We start from the raw sequence: 16657 nt of genomic DNA, 5'->3' as shown, positions 1-16657 counted from the left end.
CAGTGAGCGGCGTTGGCGGCGTACATCCTAATTACTCCCTTACCCTTCCTAACAATGGGGCCTGTGCGCTCAAGCATAATGTTCCCAACCCTCCATGACTATGCGCAAGAGTCCATGCGGTCCCGCTATTCATGCTGTCCCCTCCCTCCTCCGCCTGTCTCGTCGACCCGTGGGGGTGTGTGTGGGGGGAAAATGCGCCTCCACCGCGGTGGCCGAATGCCCCATGCCGCGACCCCACCATATTAAGGCTGGTCACAGCGCCGCGGCGCCACGTAGCACGGGGGAGGTCGTCCAATTCCCTGATCGCCGGAAACCGTGAAAGTTTAATCCCGATAAGGGCTTCTCGGATAAAAACCGGTCGGCCAGGTGACCTCCCCACGAGCTCTATGGGGGGGGGGGGAATGCGTGCGGGTGTGTTCGTGCGAGGTGAGGTGAGGGGGACGCGGGGTCGGCTCCGTCGCTTGGTGGTGGCGAGGTCTTAGATGGGGCGCCTGCTGAACGGCTTCGTGGCGGCGGCATGACATAGCCCCCCGAGGTGCTGGTCCCCGTCCCGGGTTGACTGGAGCACCTTGCTTGAGCCGCGCCCACGAGGAAACGCTGCGGGATCCGGGGGGTCCGTCCGGCCCTCGTGGCTGGTCTCGGGGTGGGTGGCTCCGTTCTCTGCAGCTCCTGCGGCGGCCTCCTCCTCCACTCCAGCGGCTCTCCCTGTACCTCGGTACCTGCGGGCTGGGGTACAAACTCAGAAGCGGAGGGGTTTAGGGGCCGTCGTCCGCGCCGTCCCCTGGCGGGGTCGGGGCGTCTCGGGGGCCCGGCGGGGCCCATGTAGGGTGCGAGGCCCCCCAACACGAGGGGTGCGGGTACTCCGGGATTACGGGGCCTTCGAGTGACGGGGTTCTCTCTCGCCGGGGCCGCTTTCCACGGTTTTAAGCGGCGGACGTTGACCACCGTCTCTCGATCCCTCTCCCCGCCATAAATTAGTACCGTCCAGGGGGAGATCTGTCGCACCACGGTCCAGGGTCCCCGCCAGTAGGTCGTCAGTTTCCCCACCTGCCCGGCCCCGACGCGAGGGGTGTGTAGCCACACCTTAGCGCCTGTCAGGAATAAGGGGGGTTCCATGCGGGGTCGGGTGCCCTGTTCCTGCCGCCGATGCGCGGCTTCCCCTTGCGGGTATGCTCGACCTCGGGCTTCTCGCAGGGTCTCCAACAGGTGTTCCACGGGGCGGCTTCCCTCCTCCGGCTGGGGGGAAGGGACGCCGAATAGCAGATCTGCGGGTAAACGAGACTCACGGCCGAACATCATTAAAAACGGGGTTTGTCCCGTCGACGTGTGTACGGTGGTGGCGTAGGCGAAAAGGGCGTAGGGGAGGTGTTCGTCCCAATCCCGTTGATTTGCGGCCGCCATACGTTTGAGTTTCCCCGCTAGGGTCTGATTCATGCGCTCCACCATACCGTTCGCTTGGGGGTGGTACGCTGTGGTTCGGTCCTTCTGGATTCCGAACTCTCGGCACAGTGCCTGGAACAACTCGGCCTCGAACTCGCTACCCTGGTCGGTGAGGACTCGTTCTGGGATCCCGTGCTTAAGTACGTAGTGTTCCACGAATGCCCGGGCCACCACCAAGGCCGTTTTATCAGGGATGGCCACTGCCACGGGGTAGCGGGTGAAATACTCTACTGCGACTAGGATATATCGGTTGCCTCGATGGGATCGCGGGAATGGCCCCTGTAGGTCAATCCCGACCAGCTGATTCGTGCGGCTGACGCGGAACGGCCTTAGGGGTACCTGGTATCGTGCCGGTTTCGGCCCGCACTGCTGACAGGCGCGGCAGCCCTGTACCCAGGCCGCCACGTCTTGTGCCAATTTGGGCCAGAGATACTGGCGACGCAGGGTCTCTCGAGTGCGTCGTTCCCCATCGTGGCCCCCGAGTGGGTGGTCATGCACCAGCCGAAGCAGCTGGGGTCGCACCTGGGCAGGAACACAGATGCACCCCGGCTGGCCGGCCTCGGTTAACTCCCGTACCACTCCGTTCTGCACACACAACCGGGCATACAAACCGCTCCAGGGTCCTGGCAGGGCGCTCTTTTCCTCCCGCAGTGCCGCCTCCACTGCCGCCAGATCGGGATCTCGCTGCTGGGTCTGTCTCAGCTGCTCGTCGTTCAGGCCCGGGAAGGCGCAGCCGACGTCCTCCTGGATCCGTCCGATCGGGTCCCGAGCCGCGGGTCCCGCGCTTGCCGTGCGGTCGACGGGATCCTCGGTGCCACCTGTGAGGGCCTCTGTGGCGCACACTGCACTCTCTCTCGCTGGGGGGGGGTCAGTGGCCGCGGCCGCTCGGGGGTCCGTTGCCTGCCGGCAGCGTCCCCCCGTGAAGCACGGGCAGGCCTCCTCCGCCCTTGTCTCAGCGTCCACCGTGGGTCGCCTCGACAAGGCGTCCGCGTTTGCATGCGTCCGGCCAGCCCGATACTCGATTTGCAGGTTGTACTCCTGCAACTGCGCCAACCACCGGGACATCTGCCCCCGCGGCTCCTTGAATGTGAGAAGGAACTGCAGAGCATAATGGTCAGTGCGTACGCGACATTTCCTGCCGTACAAATACGGCCGGAACTGCTTACATGCGAAAATCACGGCGTACAACTCTTGGCGGGTCACGCAATAGTTCAGCTCGGCCCCACTCAAGGTCCGGCTGGCGTACGCGATGACTCGTTCCGTCCCATCCTGTACCTGTGACAACACCGCGCCCAGCCCGCTGCTGCAGGCGTCGGTGTCCAAAATAAAATCGGTGGTAAAATCGGGGAAAGCGAGGGTGGGGGCGTGGGTGAGGTGGTCTTTGAGAGTGGTGAAGGCCGTCTGGCAGGCCCCCGTCCACTGGTAGGGGTGCTTAGGGGAGGTGAGTTGGGTGAGGGGGCGTGCAATCTCGCTGAATCCCTTTACAAATCGACGATAATAGGTGGCGAGCCCCAAAAATGATCTGATCTCCGTCAGATTCCTTGGCCGTGGCCACTCCACTACGGCGCGTACCTTCTCCGGATCGGTGTGCACACCTGCCTCGCTGACGCGATGCCCGAGGTACCCCACCTCGCGTTGTGCGATGTAACACTTACGTGGCTTGAGCTTGAGATGAGCCGCTCGCAGTCGCTGGAACACCTCTCGAAGCCTGGACCAATGCTCAGACAAAGATCTACTGAACACTATCACATCGTCCAAGTAAATCAGGCACTGTTCCCATTGCAAGCCCCGCATCACCAACTCCATCAGCCGCTGGAACGTCGCGGGCGCATTGGTGAGTCCGAACGGGAGTACTCGAAACTCGAATAGCCCCATCGGGGTGGTGAATGCGGTTTTCGGCCGATCCTCCTCCGCCATCTCCACCTGCCAGTACCCGGACGCGAGATCGAGGGTGGAAAAATATCGCGCTCCAGCGAGGCTGTCGAAGGTGTCGTCGATGCGGGGTATGGGGAAGGCATCGCCGAGCATGACTGCATTTAGTTTACGGTAATCGACGCAGAACCGGGTTGACCCATCCTTTTTCGTCACTAGTACCACTGGGGCTGACCAGGGGCTCGCCGAGGGCTGAATTATGTTATCGCGAAGCATGTCCCCAACTGCCTCTTTGATTTGGGCGCGTTCGGGTGCGCCCACTCGGTACGCAGGGAGTTTGATGGGTCGGGCTGCACCGGTGTCAATTTGGTGCTTAACAAGATCGGTCCGACCCACGTCCGAGTCGTGTTCACTGAATACGTCGGCGTACTCCCGCAGTAACTCGCGCAGCCGATCGGCCTCTCCCTTAGGTAAATCCGCCCATGGTACATGTAACGCGTCGAGCAGGGGAATGACCTCGGCTCGGGGAGTTGGGCCGACTCGCCAGGCCAGGTCCTGGTCACCCTCAGAACGACCGGGGTCCTCAGCCCAGAGTGCGAACACCGAGTCGTTAGAGTGGCGTGCGTGCAGGGGGTGTACGGTGGCTATCGGGGTGCGCCGCCGCAGTATCGCTGGGGTACTGTGGGGGTTAAACATCCGCATAAACAATCGGTCCCCATCTGCGTTTACCAACGTGGCGGATCCCACGACCCCATACCGTTTTGCCAACTCCGGGTGAGGAGTTAGCATTACCTCTCCTGATGGTCGGAGCGTGGGGTCGGTGGGGGATGTTGCCACCGGCACCAGCATCTCGGTGAGCGGGCCGATGGTGACTGCCGTCGCCAGGATAGCGGCCACAGGTGCGAAGCGGGGGCGCGTCGGTTCTCGTCCCAAGAACGGTATCCGCTCGCCGTTGCTCTCCATGGTGGCGCATCCCTGGCGGGGTTGCACGTTGAGTCCCAGCCGTTCTAAGAGGTCGGTACCTGCGATACACTCGTGACACAACGCACTCGACACGTAGAACTCCTGGGTGCACACCTGACTGCCTATGCGGACCTCTAGGGTGGCTCTCCCCAGCAACCCCATTCCGGCTCCGCTCGCCGTGTGCAGCGCGCGGTCCGGGGCCTGCAGGTGACGCACGTCAACCCCGATCGCGCTGCAGTGCGCTGCGCTCACGAGCGAGGCCACCGCCCCCGTGTCCAGCAGAATTCGGGTACGCACTCCGTTTACCTCCCCTTCCACCAGCGACGTGGCCCCCGTGATCCCCGCCACCAGCTCCCGTAGCCAGTCGCCAGGAGTCACCGTTTCCGTGGGCGTTGTTGCTGGAACCTGTGTGGAGATCACTTGCTCGCCATTATCACTACAGCTTGTTTGTGTTGGGGCTACGTCGATTTCACCCCCCGGTGGTCCCCTCTCTAGGGGGGCCTTAGTGTTTGACCTTAGCTCTTGTCTAGCTCGGGCGACCTGAGGACAGTCTCTCCTGAGATGCCCTCGCCGATCGCACACATAACACGCCCGGGGAGGGGTGGCGGCTCCGTAGTGGGCTCTCTTCCCACTCCCTCCTCCCCCAGTGCGCTGCTGCTCATACTCTGCTTCTAGTCGGGCTATCCTTCCAGTTAGCCCTCCTACCGTGGAGTCTAGTTCCCCCATCTCTGATCGGATGGTCTCAACGGAGGATTGCAGTTTGGTCATATTTGTATTCGCTTCCTCGCGTATTTCTCCTATGCCAGCCTGTAACCCAGCTACCCACCCCGGGGTTTTCTCGCTGGGTCTCTGGGGCTCCCTTGCCCGTCCCCTTACTGCGACGGCGATCTCTTCCTCCTCGTCGGAGAGTAGGCTCGCCACGGCGCACTCTCGTCCCCTCCCTCGAGGCTGTGCGCGCTCACCCGAGAGTTTCTCGCATTTGCGCGCGCGCTCGACGAGGGTGTTAAAGGAGAGGCGTGCACCGTCTACATTTGGCTGCCACCACGAGGTGTGTGCCAAATATCGTTGGATTTTACCGGCGGCGAGGCCCTCAATTATTTTGGCCTCGTACTCTGGGTACGCGAGCTGGGTCAACATGCGTACATCCTCGGCGTAATCTCGCAGATCCTCGCCGGCTTGGCGACGGCGTGCCTCTAAGGCCGCCTGCGCATCCTCCTCGTCATAGGCGCCGAAGCGCCGTTCGAGTTCGCACATTACTATTTCCCACTGAGTTTGTGCGCTTGCGGGCAAAGCTTCCACAAAGTCAGCTGCCCGCCCATCTAAATGTAACTCTAACTGCTGCAACGCCTCCTCATCTGACCACCCATTAACTTTTTTAGCCCCTCTGATGCTGCGGGCAAACGATTTCCATGATGGAATTCCTTTGCCCGTAAATGTGCATTTGATTTTAATCTGGGTTGGGGGGCCTCTTTCCCTTGGGGGTGCGGGGGATCGTCCCGTTTCTGACACCACTATGTGGGGGTCGCTAGCCCCCGAGATCCCTCCCTCGGTACCCCTAACGGCCGGGTTAACCTCATTACTCGCCCCCTCGCTGCTAGGCGAACCGCTGCTGCGTTCTTCACCCATGGGGTGAGAGCCGTCGCTCCAGGATTCTCCTCCCCCGCGGGTCCGCGTAGTAGGCATGTTTAATTACGTACGCGCACACCCACACACAGCTCTGCGCGGCACTCACTCAACCCTGACCACTCACGCTAGGATCGCGCACCTGTATTATACACGTCGTGAACGTGCGCGCACACACGCCTACAGCTCCACACGCGATACCCACTCTTGCGCCGCTCTGCGCCGCGCTCGCCGCTCACGTTATGATCGCGCACCTGGAGTACGCTGATTACGCACGCCGCGAGCTTACGCATACACAGTACCACACGCGTTCACACTTATAACACGAGATCACACGAGGCCACGATCAGCTATTAATGATTTATTATCCGCTACCTGGAACTAGATGTTAAATCAGTGAGTCGACGAGGCTGGCCTACGCTGATACCTCTATACCTATTCCCGATTTATCTGCTATGATTCTAATTCACCTTCTTACTCACTGTTAAGTGTCCACGGCGGTCCGCTGATCCTTGTGCTAACAGCGTACCTCGGTGCGTCGCACGGACGTCCGGGTCGCTGGCTGGAGCTGTGTCTCGTCGCCTTGCGCTGGAGTAAGAGAGCTATTTCCCCTTTTTGCCCCACTATTTATCCTCCCTACATCAAAGGGAGGCTGCGCTGAACAATGGGCTCGTGCACCTCGAGCCCGCGCACGGCGGTTCCGGCGCTTTTGATATGCTAATCAGTGAGCGGCGTTGGCGGCGTACATCCTAATTACTCCCTTACCCTTCCTAACAATGGGGCCTGTGCGCTCAAGCATAATGTTCCCAACCCTCCATGACTATGCGCAAGAGTCCATGCGGTCCCGCTATTCATGCTGTCCCCTCCCTCCTCCGCCTGTCTCGTCGACCCGTGGGGGTGTGTGTGGGGGGAAAATGCGCCTCCACCGCGGTGGCCGAATGCCCCATGCCGCGACCCCACCATATTAAGGCTGGTCACAGCGCCGCGGCGCCACGTAGCACGGGGGAGGTCGTCCAATTCCCTGATCGCCGGAAACCGTGAAAGTTTAATCCCGATAAGGGCTTCTCGGATAAAAACCGGTCGGCCAGGTGACCTCCCCACGAGCTCTATGGGGGGGGGGGGAATGCGTGCGGGTGTGTTCGTGCGAGGTGAGGTGAGGGGGACGCGGGGTCGGCTCCGTCGCTTGGTGGTGGCGAGGTCTTAGATGGGGCGCCTGCTGAACGGCTTCGTGGCGGCGGCATGACAGCTGCACTGTCAATCGGAAGGTCGCATTGAGTGGAGTAAAGTGGAGGTACTCCCACAGTTATCCTGAGATAATCTCGAGAAGAGCCCTCAAAAGCTGTCTCTGGTGGGGGCCCTTCTGCCAGCAGTGGCATGAGCAAGCAATTACAGGTTTTTCACCTTTGCTTTTTTTTACATTTTACTTTGGGGGGGGCAAGTCAACAGCATTTGTCTCTTGGAATGACTGCCCCCCCCCCACCCTGCTTTGGGAATGTGGAATTTTCCAACACTGGCTTGAGGTTATTAATAGAGGATGAGGCCAAACTCATGCTCGGTTGGGCGAATTTTTTATTATTTTTTTAGAAAATGTCACGAATAACACAGAGTAGGATTATCCTTTCGTCACAAGAACGATGGCGCACGCACGTTTTTAAAACAACTTTCAAGGGTTGCGGCCGAATCGATGCATGCCCTCGTGCATGACGGTGGCGAGATGACGCCAGAGGTCTTAAACGTGCGCATTGGAGCTCATTGATTGTGGCAAGCAAAAGTCAGAGGCACACTAATATCCATTACAATCTCCACAAAACACAAGGAAATTGTGGAATATTTAACACGGCACAAAGGAACTCGGCAGGGGTGCGAAAATGAATAAAGTTGGCTGGGTTTTTGTTTTGTTTTTCCTCAAGAATTTTTTTTGGTGAAGAATTCTGTGAACGGCATGCTAACGCTCTGTGAGCGCTTTGATTGACTTGTGCTGCTGCTGCTGCTGCTCGCTCTGCTAGGGAGACACAGGCCAGCCAGGACTTGCCGGTGCAAGGGGAGAAAGAGGCGCCAAGGTAAGCACTGTTAAAATACTGCCCCGTGTGTGGAACATTCCCATTTCATGTGTGGCTTAAAAAAAGAAAATTCCAACATGATACCAGTTGCACTATCAATGTCAGGTCATGTGACAAAGCATACAGTATCCATAATAGAGGGGGGTTTTTTTGGTTAGAACGTGTAAATATAAATGTGTCGCATACATTTAGAACTATTGCAGAGCATTGCATGGCCTTGTTTTAGATAATGGCCTGCGGAAGGTGATATCCCAGGACTACTTTTAAGTTTCCTTTCATGTGACCTCTGATCCACTCTAAGCATGCTGCATTTACCCATGCACTCTGCTATGGCAGTAAAAAACGTGAACGCTGTTATTGAATTTTCATCATAGAATGTATTAAATGAAGTTACGAGAAAGATGTAACGATGGGTCTTTTGTGCGGTCATTATTAACCAGGCTTAATCAATAATCTCATTACACTTTAGAACCTATTTATTAAATGTGCTATTTATTAAATGGAAACCCAAGCCTTGTTTTAATTCATGCTTGATTTTCTTGGGTCAGTCCATGTCATTATCTGACCAAATGTGTGGTGTTAAGACCTTCCACCACCTGATAAAGGAAAACAAATTAATGATCACTTGGTTAATGCGCCAATTATTGTTGCGTTATTTCTCCAATAAAGTTGAGGAACAATTCTCTCAACCAATTTTACGATTTACGTGCAATGGTTCATTTTAAACTACGTCAGACATCGTCGGAACAATATGCAGAAGTAGAAATAACATTTTTGTTAGTTTGAATGTTTTTAGAAGCTTTAAGAACCGCCCCCAAATCGTGTTGAATATTGTCCGTATGTCTTTTATATTCTCAATAGCATTCCACCACAGTGGGCGTTATGCATGAGAACGTGAATTAATAATCATGGGTGGCCGAACCCCTGTATCGGAGTCCAGGATCTCAGTGGAGTGGTTCACCTCCCACTCTCCTTACATTCCCATTTCAGTTCTTAGCGGGGCAAAAGAGGCTTGGTGATCTCCACGATAAGACACCTTACACTAACGGGGCTCGCTGCTGCTGTCTCTGACCACATCAAAGTTACATGTGTTGCTTTGTGTTGGTCTTCTGTCTATTATGGGGTTTTTCTTTGTCTTTGTTGCTGTAGGGAGCCTTGGGACCAACCGGTCTGCCTGGGAGAGATGGCAAAGCAGGCGAAAAGGTCAGTTGATGCTCTTAGATCATCAATCAACTCATAGAAAACAATACGAGCTCACTTAGACTAATCTTTTTTAAAAGTATGCTATATATATCGTACTGGGCCTTTCGGCTTGGAACTCACTTCGCAGCACACTGCGTGCCGAGAAATTTTCAAACATCTTTCGTAAACTTCGGAAATTGTATCTTTTCAAACTAGCTTAGTATTCGGCTGCTATAATTTTCCACATGATAAGCCACTTGCTTCGTTGAGCCATCATCACATGTGGCCAGACCGCTTCTGAACAAGAGCTATATTGCTCAGTGGGCCTTACCTGGTCAAATAATAAGTATAACCCGTAAAAAAAAAGTTTTTCACTATAAATCCTTTATATGCGTGGCAGCGAACTTAATATAAAGGATTTAAAAATATATTCGCCTGTGGAGGACGCGGGGATCGATCCCGCGACCTTTGGCATGGGAAGCGAGGGCGCTACCAACTGCGCTACTCCGCCACGGCCTGTGGAGGGGTTACGCTCTGGGCTTTTACACTCTGACGTTCAGCCAAAGCCATGAATGCGTTCTATTTGAATATATGTAAAATATTTTTTTTTTGCCTAAAAAGTGTAAAATTTTGGGAATTTTTTTTCACGAAAAATAATTGTCTGGCACAACGAGTCTGTGTGGAAAATGTCAGCTCGATTGGATCACGGGAAGTGGGTTAAAAAACGACTGAAAGATTTGCACGGTCCTAAGCAAGCAAGCAAGCACGCAAGCAAGCAAGCAAGCACGCGAACTTAATATAAAGGATTTAAAAATAGGTTACTTTTATTCTAGATTTGAAGCTTTCGTGACTGCAAGAATTCATATTCTTAGGTTTTTTTCGGTAAAGTCACGTAGGTAAAACATTAAAATTAATAAACGTAAAATAAAATAAAAATCACGACGTTTCGGAGGCAACACAAGCTTCCGTCTTCAGGTGGAACCGTCACAGCCACGACAGCTGTATCAAGTAAATGAGAGATTGCAGGAGCTACCACCCCGTTTATACAAAGGCTCACCCTCTTAAGCCTCACCTTACCATATAAATAAAAAGTGTGCTGTACTTGGCCCTTCCCCCCTCTCCAACTATTATATAAACGGAGTGGTAGCTCCTGCAATCTCTCATTTACTTGATACAGCTGTCGTGGCTGTGACGGTTCCACCTGAAGACGGAAGCTTGTGTTGCCTCCGAAACGTCGTGATTTTTATTTTATTTTACTTTTATTCATTTTAATGTTTTACCTAGGCTACTTTCAGCCTAGTTTTAATTCTTTAAATGAACAAAGTGATGCGCTGCTGGTCAATATTGCGAGCAGCGCAGCACAAGTAACAGTCGTATTCGTCTCCCATTGGCTTGTTAAGAAAAAGCCGCGTGGGCCTAGGCAGGACACGTTGCTCGAAGTGATGAAGGTCAGTGGCTGAGACAAACTCCCGAGTGACAGCCAGAGGCAGGACGGACGCCCAAGATGACAAACCACCGGCGGAGATGGGGCGGGTGAGATGAGCTTCCGTGCGGGAGGCTCGATCGATTGTGGCAACGCAAGAAACAAAAGCCATGGGCAACTGCATGGGGAGGCCTTCATCCAACAGGGAGGAGACCATTGCTGATAATGATGATATGTACGTTGGAAGTTGTTGGACTTTTTTCGCACCGTACGCAGACAATCGTGCTATCAGAGGTGCGGAAATAGCGTGCAATTTACATGGGAATTTGTATGATGTAAGAGAGTACAGGACATCATTTCAGTCATGTTTATAGATATTCTCTAGTAACGTATCCTATTTAGTTTTTTTTTTCAGTTGTGTCCAACGATATATGGTTGAGACACTATTCACTCTTGCAAACATTCTGGTTTCGATGTGAAAACGATGGTCCTTTCATCGATTTAAACTTATCGTTGCGGAATAAAAAAACATTTCAGAGGATTAATATTCTTGGTTCTTTCGGTAAAGTCACGTAGAAGGGAAACAATAAAATAATAAAAATATGAAACATTTTATTGTTTCCCTTCTACGTGACTTTACCGAAAGAACCAACAATATGAATCCCTGCAGTCACGAAAGCTTTAAATCAAAATTTAAGAGGATGCAGAATTGACGTCAAACGGCAGAATAAACCCGTCCCCCGTAAATTTGCAGAACAAAAACAAAGCGAGTTGCACCACTGCAAAGGCAACTGCTAAAACAACAACAGCAACAACAAATGGCAGTCAATTTGTCAAGGACCTTGGGTGCAAGTGACTCGGGGAACAGTGGAGTGTTTGTCGCTGGTGCACTCACCGCACCACCCGCCATCAAAAGAGATGCACGAAAGCTGCCCCAAGCAAAACGTTTAGGGACCCCAACTCGCATCGTAACAACTGCCTGATTACTAATCTAGTATATAATTACAATAACCCCCCCCCCCTCAAATCGTTGCACCTGATGAGTTGATGAGTTGATGATGACGTCACCATGCTGCTGCTCTATATAAGAACGGGAGCCAGAGCAGAGCCTCACCATTCTGGCGAATTGCCCGATGATGCTGGATGCAATTACCAGCGAAACGTCGTGCGACTCAACATACCGGTGGGCTAAAGTAGTGAACTATTTGTCTTTTGTCAACTTGACACTTTTTTACTGATTGGCCGTGTCGGGTGGTGGAGGGTTACGACACATTTATAAATAACGCGATCTAAACCCAAAAACGTTGATTATGACCCCAAAGTAGTTCATATTTTTTTTTTAAGCAGATGAGCACTAAATATCAGCTTGAACCCATGTCGTTATAAAACAAAAATAGCCCATCATTCTGATCACGCTGTTAAAAAAATAATTTTCTTCATAATCAGTCCGGTACACAACCACGATATGATTAAGTTACCTCCCTTATCCCGCGTGTAACGCTTGTAGTGACGTTGGTCAAAGAATAATAACAACGGAGTGGCAGCCGAGGAATGGAATGCGTCCGAGTTGGACGTCCGCCGGGGAGATGGAGCGATAGAATCATGTTGTGCGCAGGTGGCGAGATGTTAACGACCTCGCCTGGTATACGTGAGGTCGTGGGTTAAATCCTGACCCTAATTTTGCATGTTCTTTCCGTGGTTGCGTGGAGTTTACATATACGCCTGTATATTTGGAGTTTGCATGTTCTCCCCATGGTTGCACGTCCTTTCCCCGCACCTTCGATTAGCGCATTTGGCTACATATGATGCGAAGGAAGTTGAACACCAAGATTGTGCTTCGCATAAGCCTACATAAAGTAAAATTAGAGGAAGTTTAGTCCATCGCAGGATCGTGAAACGTGGCGGTGGCTTGGGAAAGCCTTCATCCAGCAGTGGATAGGCCATGACCATTGCTGCTGCTGATGATGACGCACCCAAAAATAATGTCTACTCGGCGAGCCCCAACCAAACGAGCTGACAACCACAGCAACTAGCCTTTGCGTACTGTACGCCGGCAATTTTGCGTCAGAAAGAATGGAAAGAACTATCACGGCTGGAAGCAATTATTAGAGCGATGTTTTAAGCTTAGCCCATCGCACAGCGGGGCTCCTATGCAGATTGAACGGTCGCCGTGGTTTGGGATGCTTGGCTGCGGGAAGCATCATCGCCGATGTGAACGGAGGGCCGTGCGTGTGTACGCACGTACGCACTTTGAACTTCGTTCACACCGTACGTAGCCAACCGTGCCAATCGGAGAGCTCCCGCAGCCCCCGGGAACGGTCGTCCGGCAAAGCTACGGCGGCACGGCGCTCGCTTCGAATTGTCCTTGGCCCGCCACCGAATTTCAACGCCCGATGCGCACGCGCGTTGGCGTGGGCGAGAACAGCACGCGGCGCGGGCTTCTGACTTGTACCGTGAAGCCGATGAGGGATGGCTGCGCTGGCCCTTTGATCGCCGGTTCGTCTGTAGCAGCGGATATGAATAGGTGGTGGAGGTGGCCGGCGGTGGTGGTGGTGGGAAGGCAGTGATGTGTGTGTGTGTTTCTTTTTTCACCTACGAAAAATGCGCACACGTGTTTCCCGTGCGCCGCACTAAATTATCAGGACATCTGTAAGCACGTTGGCGGCAACAGTACGAATACAAACGTTTAATAACGTTCGGTCCCTTTGTCAGTTCAGTGCTTTGTAAAGGCCTCCCTGCGCCGTGTTGGTTACAGGTGTTGCTTGACCATGCGCACCATGCTGGTCAGTGGGAATTGACCTCAGGTCACTCGAGTTGAGCGAACCGCTGCACCACCGCTCCCACGTAAATGGTTTTACGTGTTAAAACAAAAACTGAATTGCGTAAGAAAATATAGGCTCATATGACTATAACTGAATATGCCATTTACTTTATATATATTAATGAAGTCATTCTCAAGACTGTAAATTCCATTCTCAAACCATTTATCATAGTAATACGTATGCATATTTACATGTAGACGTGTCTGTTTTGTGGGTGCTGCATTGATTTCCGCAGCGCGTGACCTCAGCTCTCTACCCAGCCATGGCTAGCATCAGTGGCGAGTGGTGTCAGGACCTCTTCTAGGTTGACATAGCCTTAAATGAGTACCCGGAGTGTAAACATCAGCAAATTTATCTTCTTGGTTCTTTCGGTAAAGTCACGTAGAATGGAAATAATAAAATAATAAAAATAAAACATAATAAAATAATTCTCACGACGTTTCGGCCACAACGCAAGCAGCCGTCCTCAGGTGAAGAACAGGTCTGTCGAGAAGACAAAAAAAAAATCAGCAAATTTGCCCGGTTGTGGTGGTGGCAACACCAGCCCGTCTTCCGTCACGTCAGTATGTATGATTGTATGTTGAACTTCTTTCGCACCATACGTAGCCAAACTTGCTAATCGAAGGTGCGGGGGAAGGACAACAAACTAAACACAAAAAGTAGTGAAGAAGAAATTAATTTTTCAATCTAGATGATTTAAAAGTGCATTGTTCCAATGGCTTCGTAATATCAGAAGGAAGAGCATTCCAGACGGCCGCAGAAGCGCATCTGAAAGCGTGCGATCCAGTAAACATCTTTGTTTGATGGTCAGCCAAAAGCGACTGCGAGGATGACCGGATTTCGCGTGTTGGTTTTTGCTCATCGATGAGATCGGCATTGCATCGCGGTTCATTTGTGGCAAGCACTTTGTGTGTACCGAGTTGCGACCTCAACGATGTATTCGTTCGGCAACCAGAAGCCAATGCAGCTCGGCGAGCACTGGACGGACACTGCCGGCCGTAGTAGGTGCTTGCTCACTCCGCTTCTGAGGGCTGCAGTGACCTGCGGGTGCCGTGGGTAGCCCGGACGCCTCCAAAAATATTGAAGTGTGGCCAAGAGATAGCCGCCCACAACATTTTGGTCAGAATTCGTTGCATTTTTGTCGTCCTCGTCTCTGCACACTCATCAACATTCGCTGTTTGTGCTGTGACAACGGAACCTTTACACGGCACAGTCGCGCACAAAGAGCAGTAGGTTCAGCACCGAGTCGGCTGGCCGGCAGTTGCGTAGATTTGGATCTGTCGCCAGGTTCAAATCTACGCAGGCCGTACGTCGCGGACGCACGCCCACCTGCCGTCGAACCAAACGGGGGGAAGCATTCCGCACATGGGACATCGCTGGCTTCCGACACGTGGCTTCACTGCTGGCCCTCGCCACCCCACGGTCCATGAGACCGCATGAGACCCCCCCCCCGCTTTGAACTCGTGTCCGCGCGAACCTTTGACTTGAAAGCGTGCGTCATGCTTTTGCGTTTGCACGTCGGAATTTAACGGGCGGTACGAGGCCGGGGCGGGGGGGGGCGGTGCGGTGAAAATCTCACCGTGGCTTCGTACAAGTAGTAAAGTGATTCACCGTCGCAGCTTCATGCAGCGACGAGACAGCCATTTGCTAACTTCTTTATAACTGCTTTAAGTGTTTAGTTTGTTGTCCTTCCGCCACATCTCCGATTAGCGTAGTTGGCTACGTACGGTGCAGAAGAAGTTCAACATACATACGAAAAGACCCAGATCCCCTGTATGGCCTTAATAGTTGGGGCAAGAGCTGTTAGCGAGCACCTATGAAGGCCAGCATGGCACAGGAGAGAGTGGGTGACCAGCACCACTCATTTGAGGCTGAGTCGACCTAGGGGGAAGAGACCCAGGACCAGTTCAGATAATCGTCACTGGTGTTGGCCGTGAGCGGGAATTGAACTCGGGTCCCCGGGTTTCGTGGCGCAGCGAGCAAATCGCTTACTCTACCGCTTCACACAACGTACGTACACACACATACATACATTGCAGCGTCGTGCGATGGGATTGTGACACAGGGCTGCCCAGTTCCTATCGACGGCAACTGGCCCCGGTTAGCAGGAGCTTCGCATTAACTCCACACCCTCGCACGACAGTAATCAGGGCCAACTCCCGATCGCCATGCGGCTGTTTTTAAAATTGTCCAACGCCTTACAAGAAAAACTGCGTAATGCAACGAAGCAGCCAGCAGACACGTCGCAATTTAGATGGGCGAGATTCATGGATGCAAAGGTCTTGTCGAGTTGCGAGCTGAATGACCACCGTCGGTCTTCTGCGCGGGCTGCTTTTGTACGTCGGAGCGGCGTGGCTCGTCGTGTGAATTCAAACAGACGTTCTTCTTCTTCTTCCTTTTAGGGGGAGCTCGGACAAAGAGGAGAAACGGGAAGTCCCGGTGCCGCTGGCCTCAGGGTACGTATTTTGGTCGCTGTTTCCGATCAATGTTCGAGCACTATCATCTCGTCGGGTCACAGGTTTTGCCACGTCATCAGCAGGTGAAACATGTGCCGCCTGCAAACTCCAGAGAGGCAGACACTTTTGGATTAGCCGACACCACGTGATGTTTTGGAGCCAAATGTGGCTGGGGTCGTCTTCTTCTTCACAGTTCACAGCTGCGGGCTTGGGTACAGATTTGCTGGAAACAAAGCAAAAACATTTTGGCTCACGTTTACGATCACAACACGGATCGTGCTTTATTCTGATCATACATAAAACAAATGTACGTCCAGCAGCCGTGAGTCGTACTGATAGCAAAAAGACTGGCAATTGAGAAGGGTCTCTCAGAGTATTTACGAACTCATTTCCAAATCTCAACAAAGCGGGCGGTTAAAATCGAATTGAGGTACTTCCACAATTAGTGTAGAATCAGTGTCCATTTGGTGTACTCTTGACATGAGTTCGTTTGGGCCAGTGTGACTGCACCAGACGACGCAGCTCTCCAAGGCTGATATACATATTCTTAGGTTTTTTTTTTCGGTAAAGTCACGTAGGTAAAACATCAAAATTAATGAAAATAAAATAAAATAAAAACAAAAATCACGACGTTTCGGAGGCAACACAAGTCTCCGTCATCAGGTGGGACCGTCACAGCCGAATTAGCTGCATCAAGTGATATACAATTGGCACACACGATGGACACAATGGGCATGCTGGCATTCGGCTGACAATCCCATGCCAGGGAATCATTAGCGTATACGAATATCGAGATGCGAACTCGCTCGCCTGGTA

The 16657-nt window shown here is 52.9% G+C and overlaps 1 protein-coding gene across 1 annotated transcript in view; it reads left to right on the top strand.

Moving 5' to 3' along the window:
- The window catches only part of LOC144931407 (uncharacterized), a 168005-nt gene that overhangs the window by 41708 nt on the left and 109640 nt on the right, over positions 1–16657 (top strand). Inside the window, exons 12-14 of the mRNA XM_078855213.1 lie at positions 7905–7958; positions 9108–9161; positions 15788–15841. Of these exons, the coding sequence (XP_078711339.1) occupies positions 7905–7958; positions 9108–9161; positions 15788–15841 (162 nt within the window). The remainder of the gene's footprint in view (positions 1–7904; positions 7959–9107; positions 9162–15787; positions 15842–16657) is intronic.

Source organism: Lampetra fluviatilis, chromosome 4 (assembly GCF_964198595.1).
Source record: "Lampetra fluviatilis chromosome 4, kcLamFluv1.1, whole genome shotgun sequence".
In the NCBI taxonomy this organism is placed as follows: domain Eukaryota; kingdom Metazoa; phylum Chordata; class Hyperoartia; order Petromyzontiformes; family Petromyzontidae; genus Lampetra; species Lampetra fluviatilis.
Note: the sequence above shows the minus strand (reverse complement) of the source record. Positions and strands in the feature narration are given on the sequence as shown.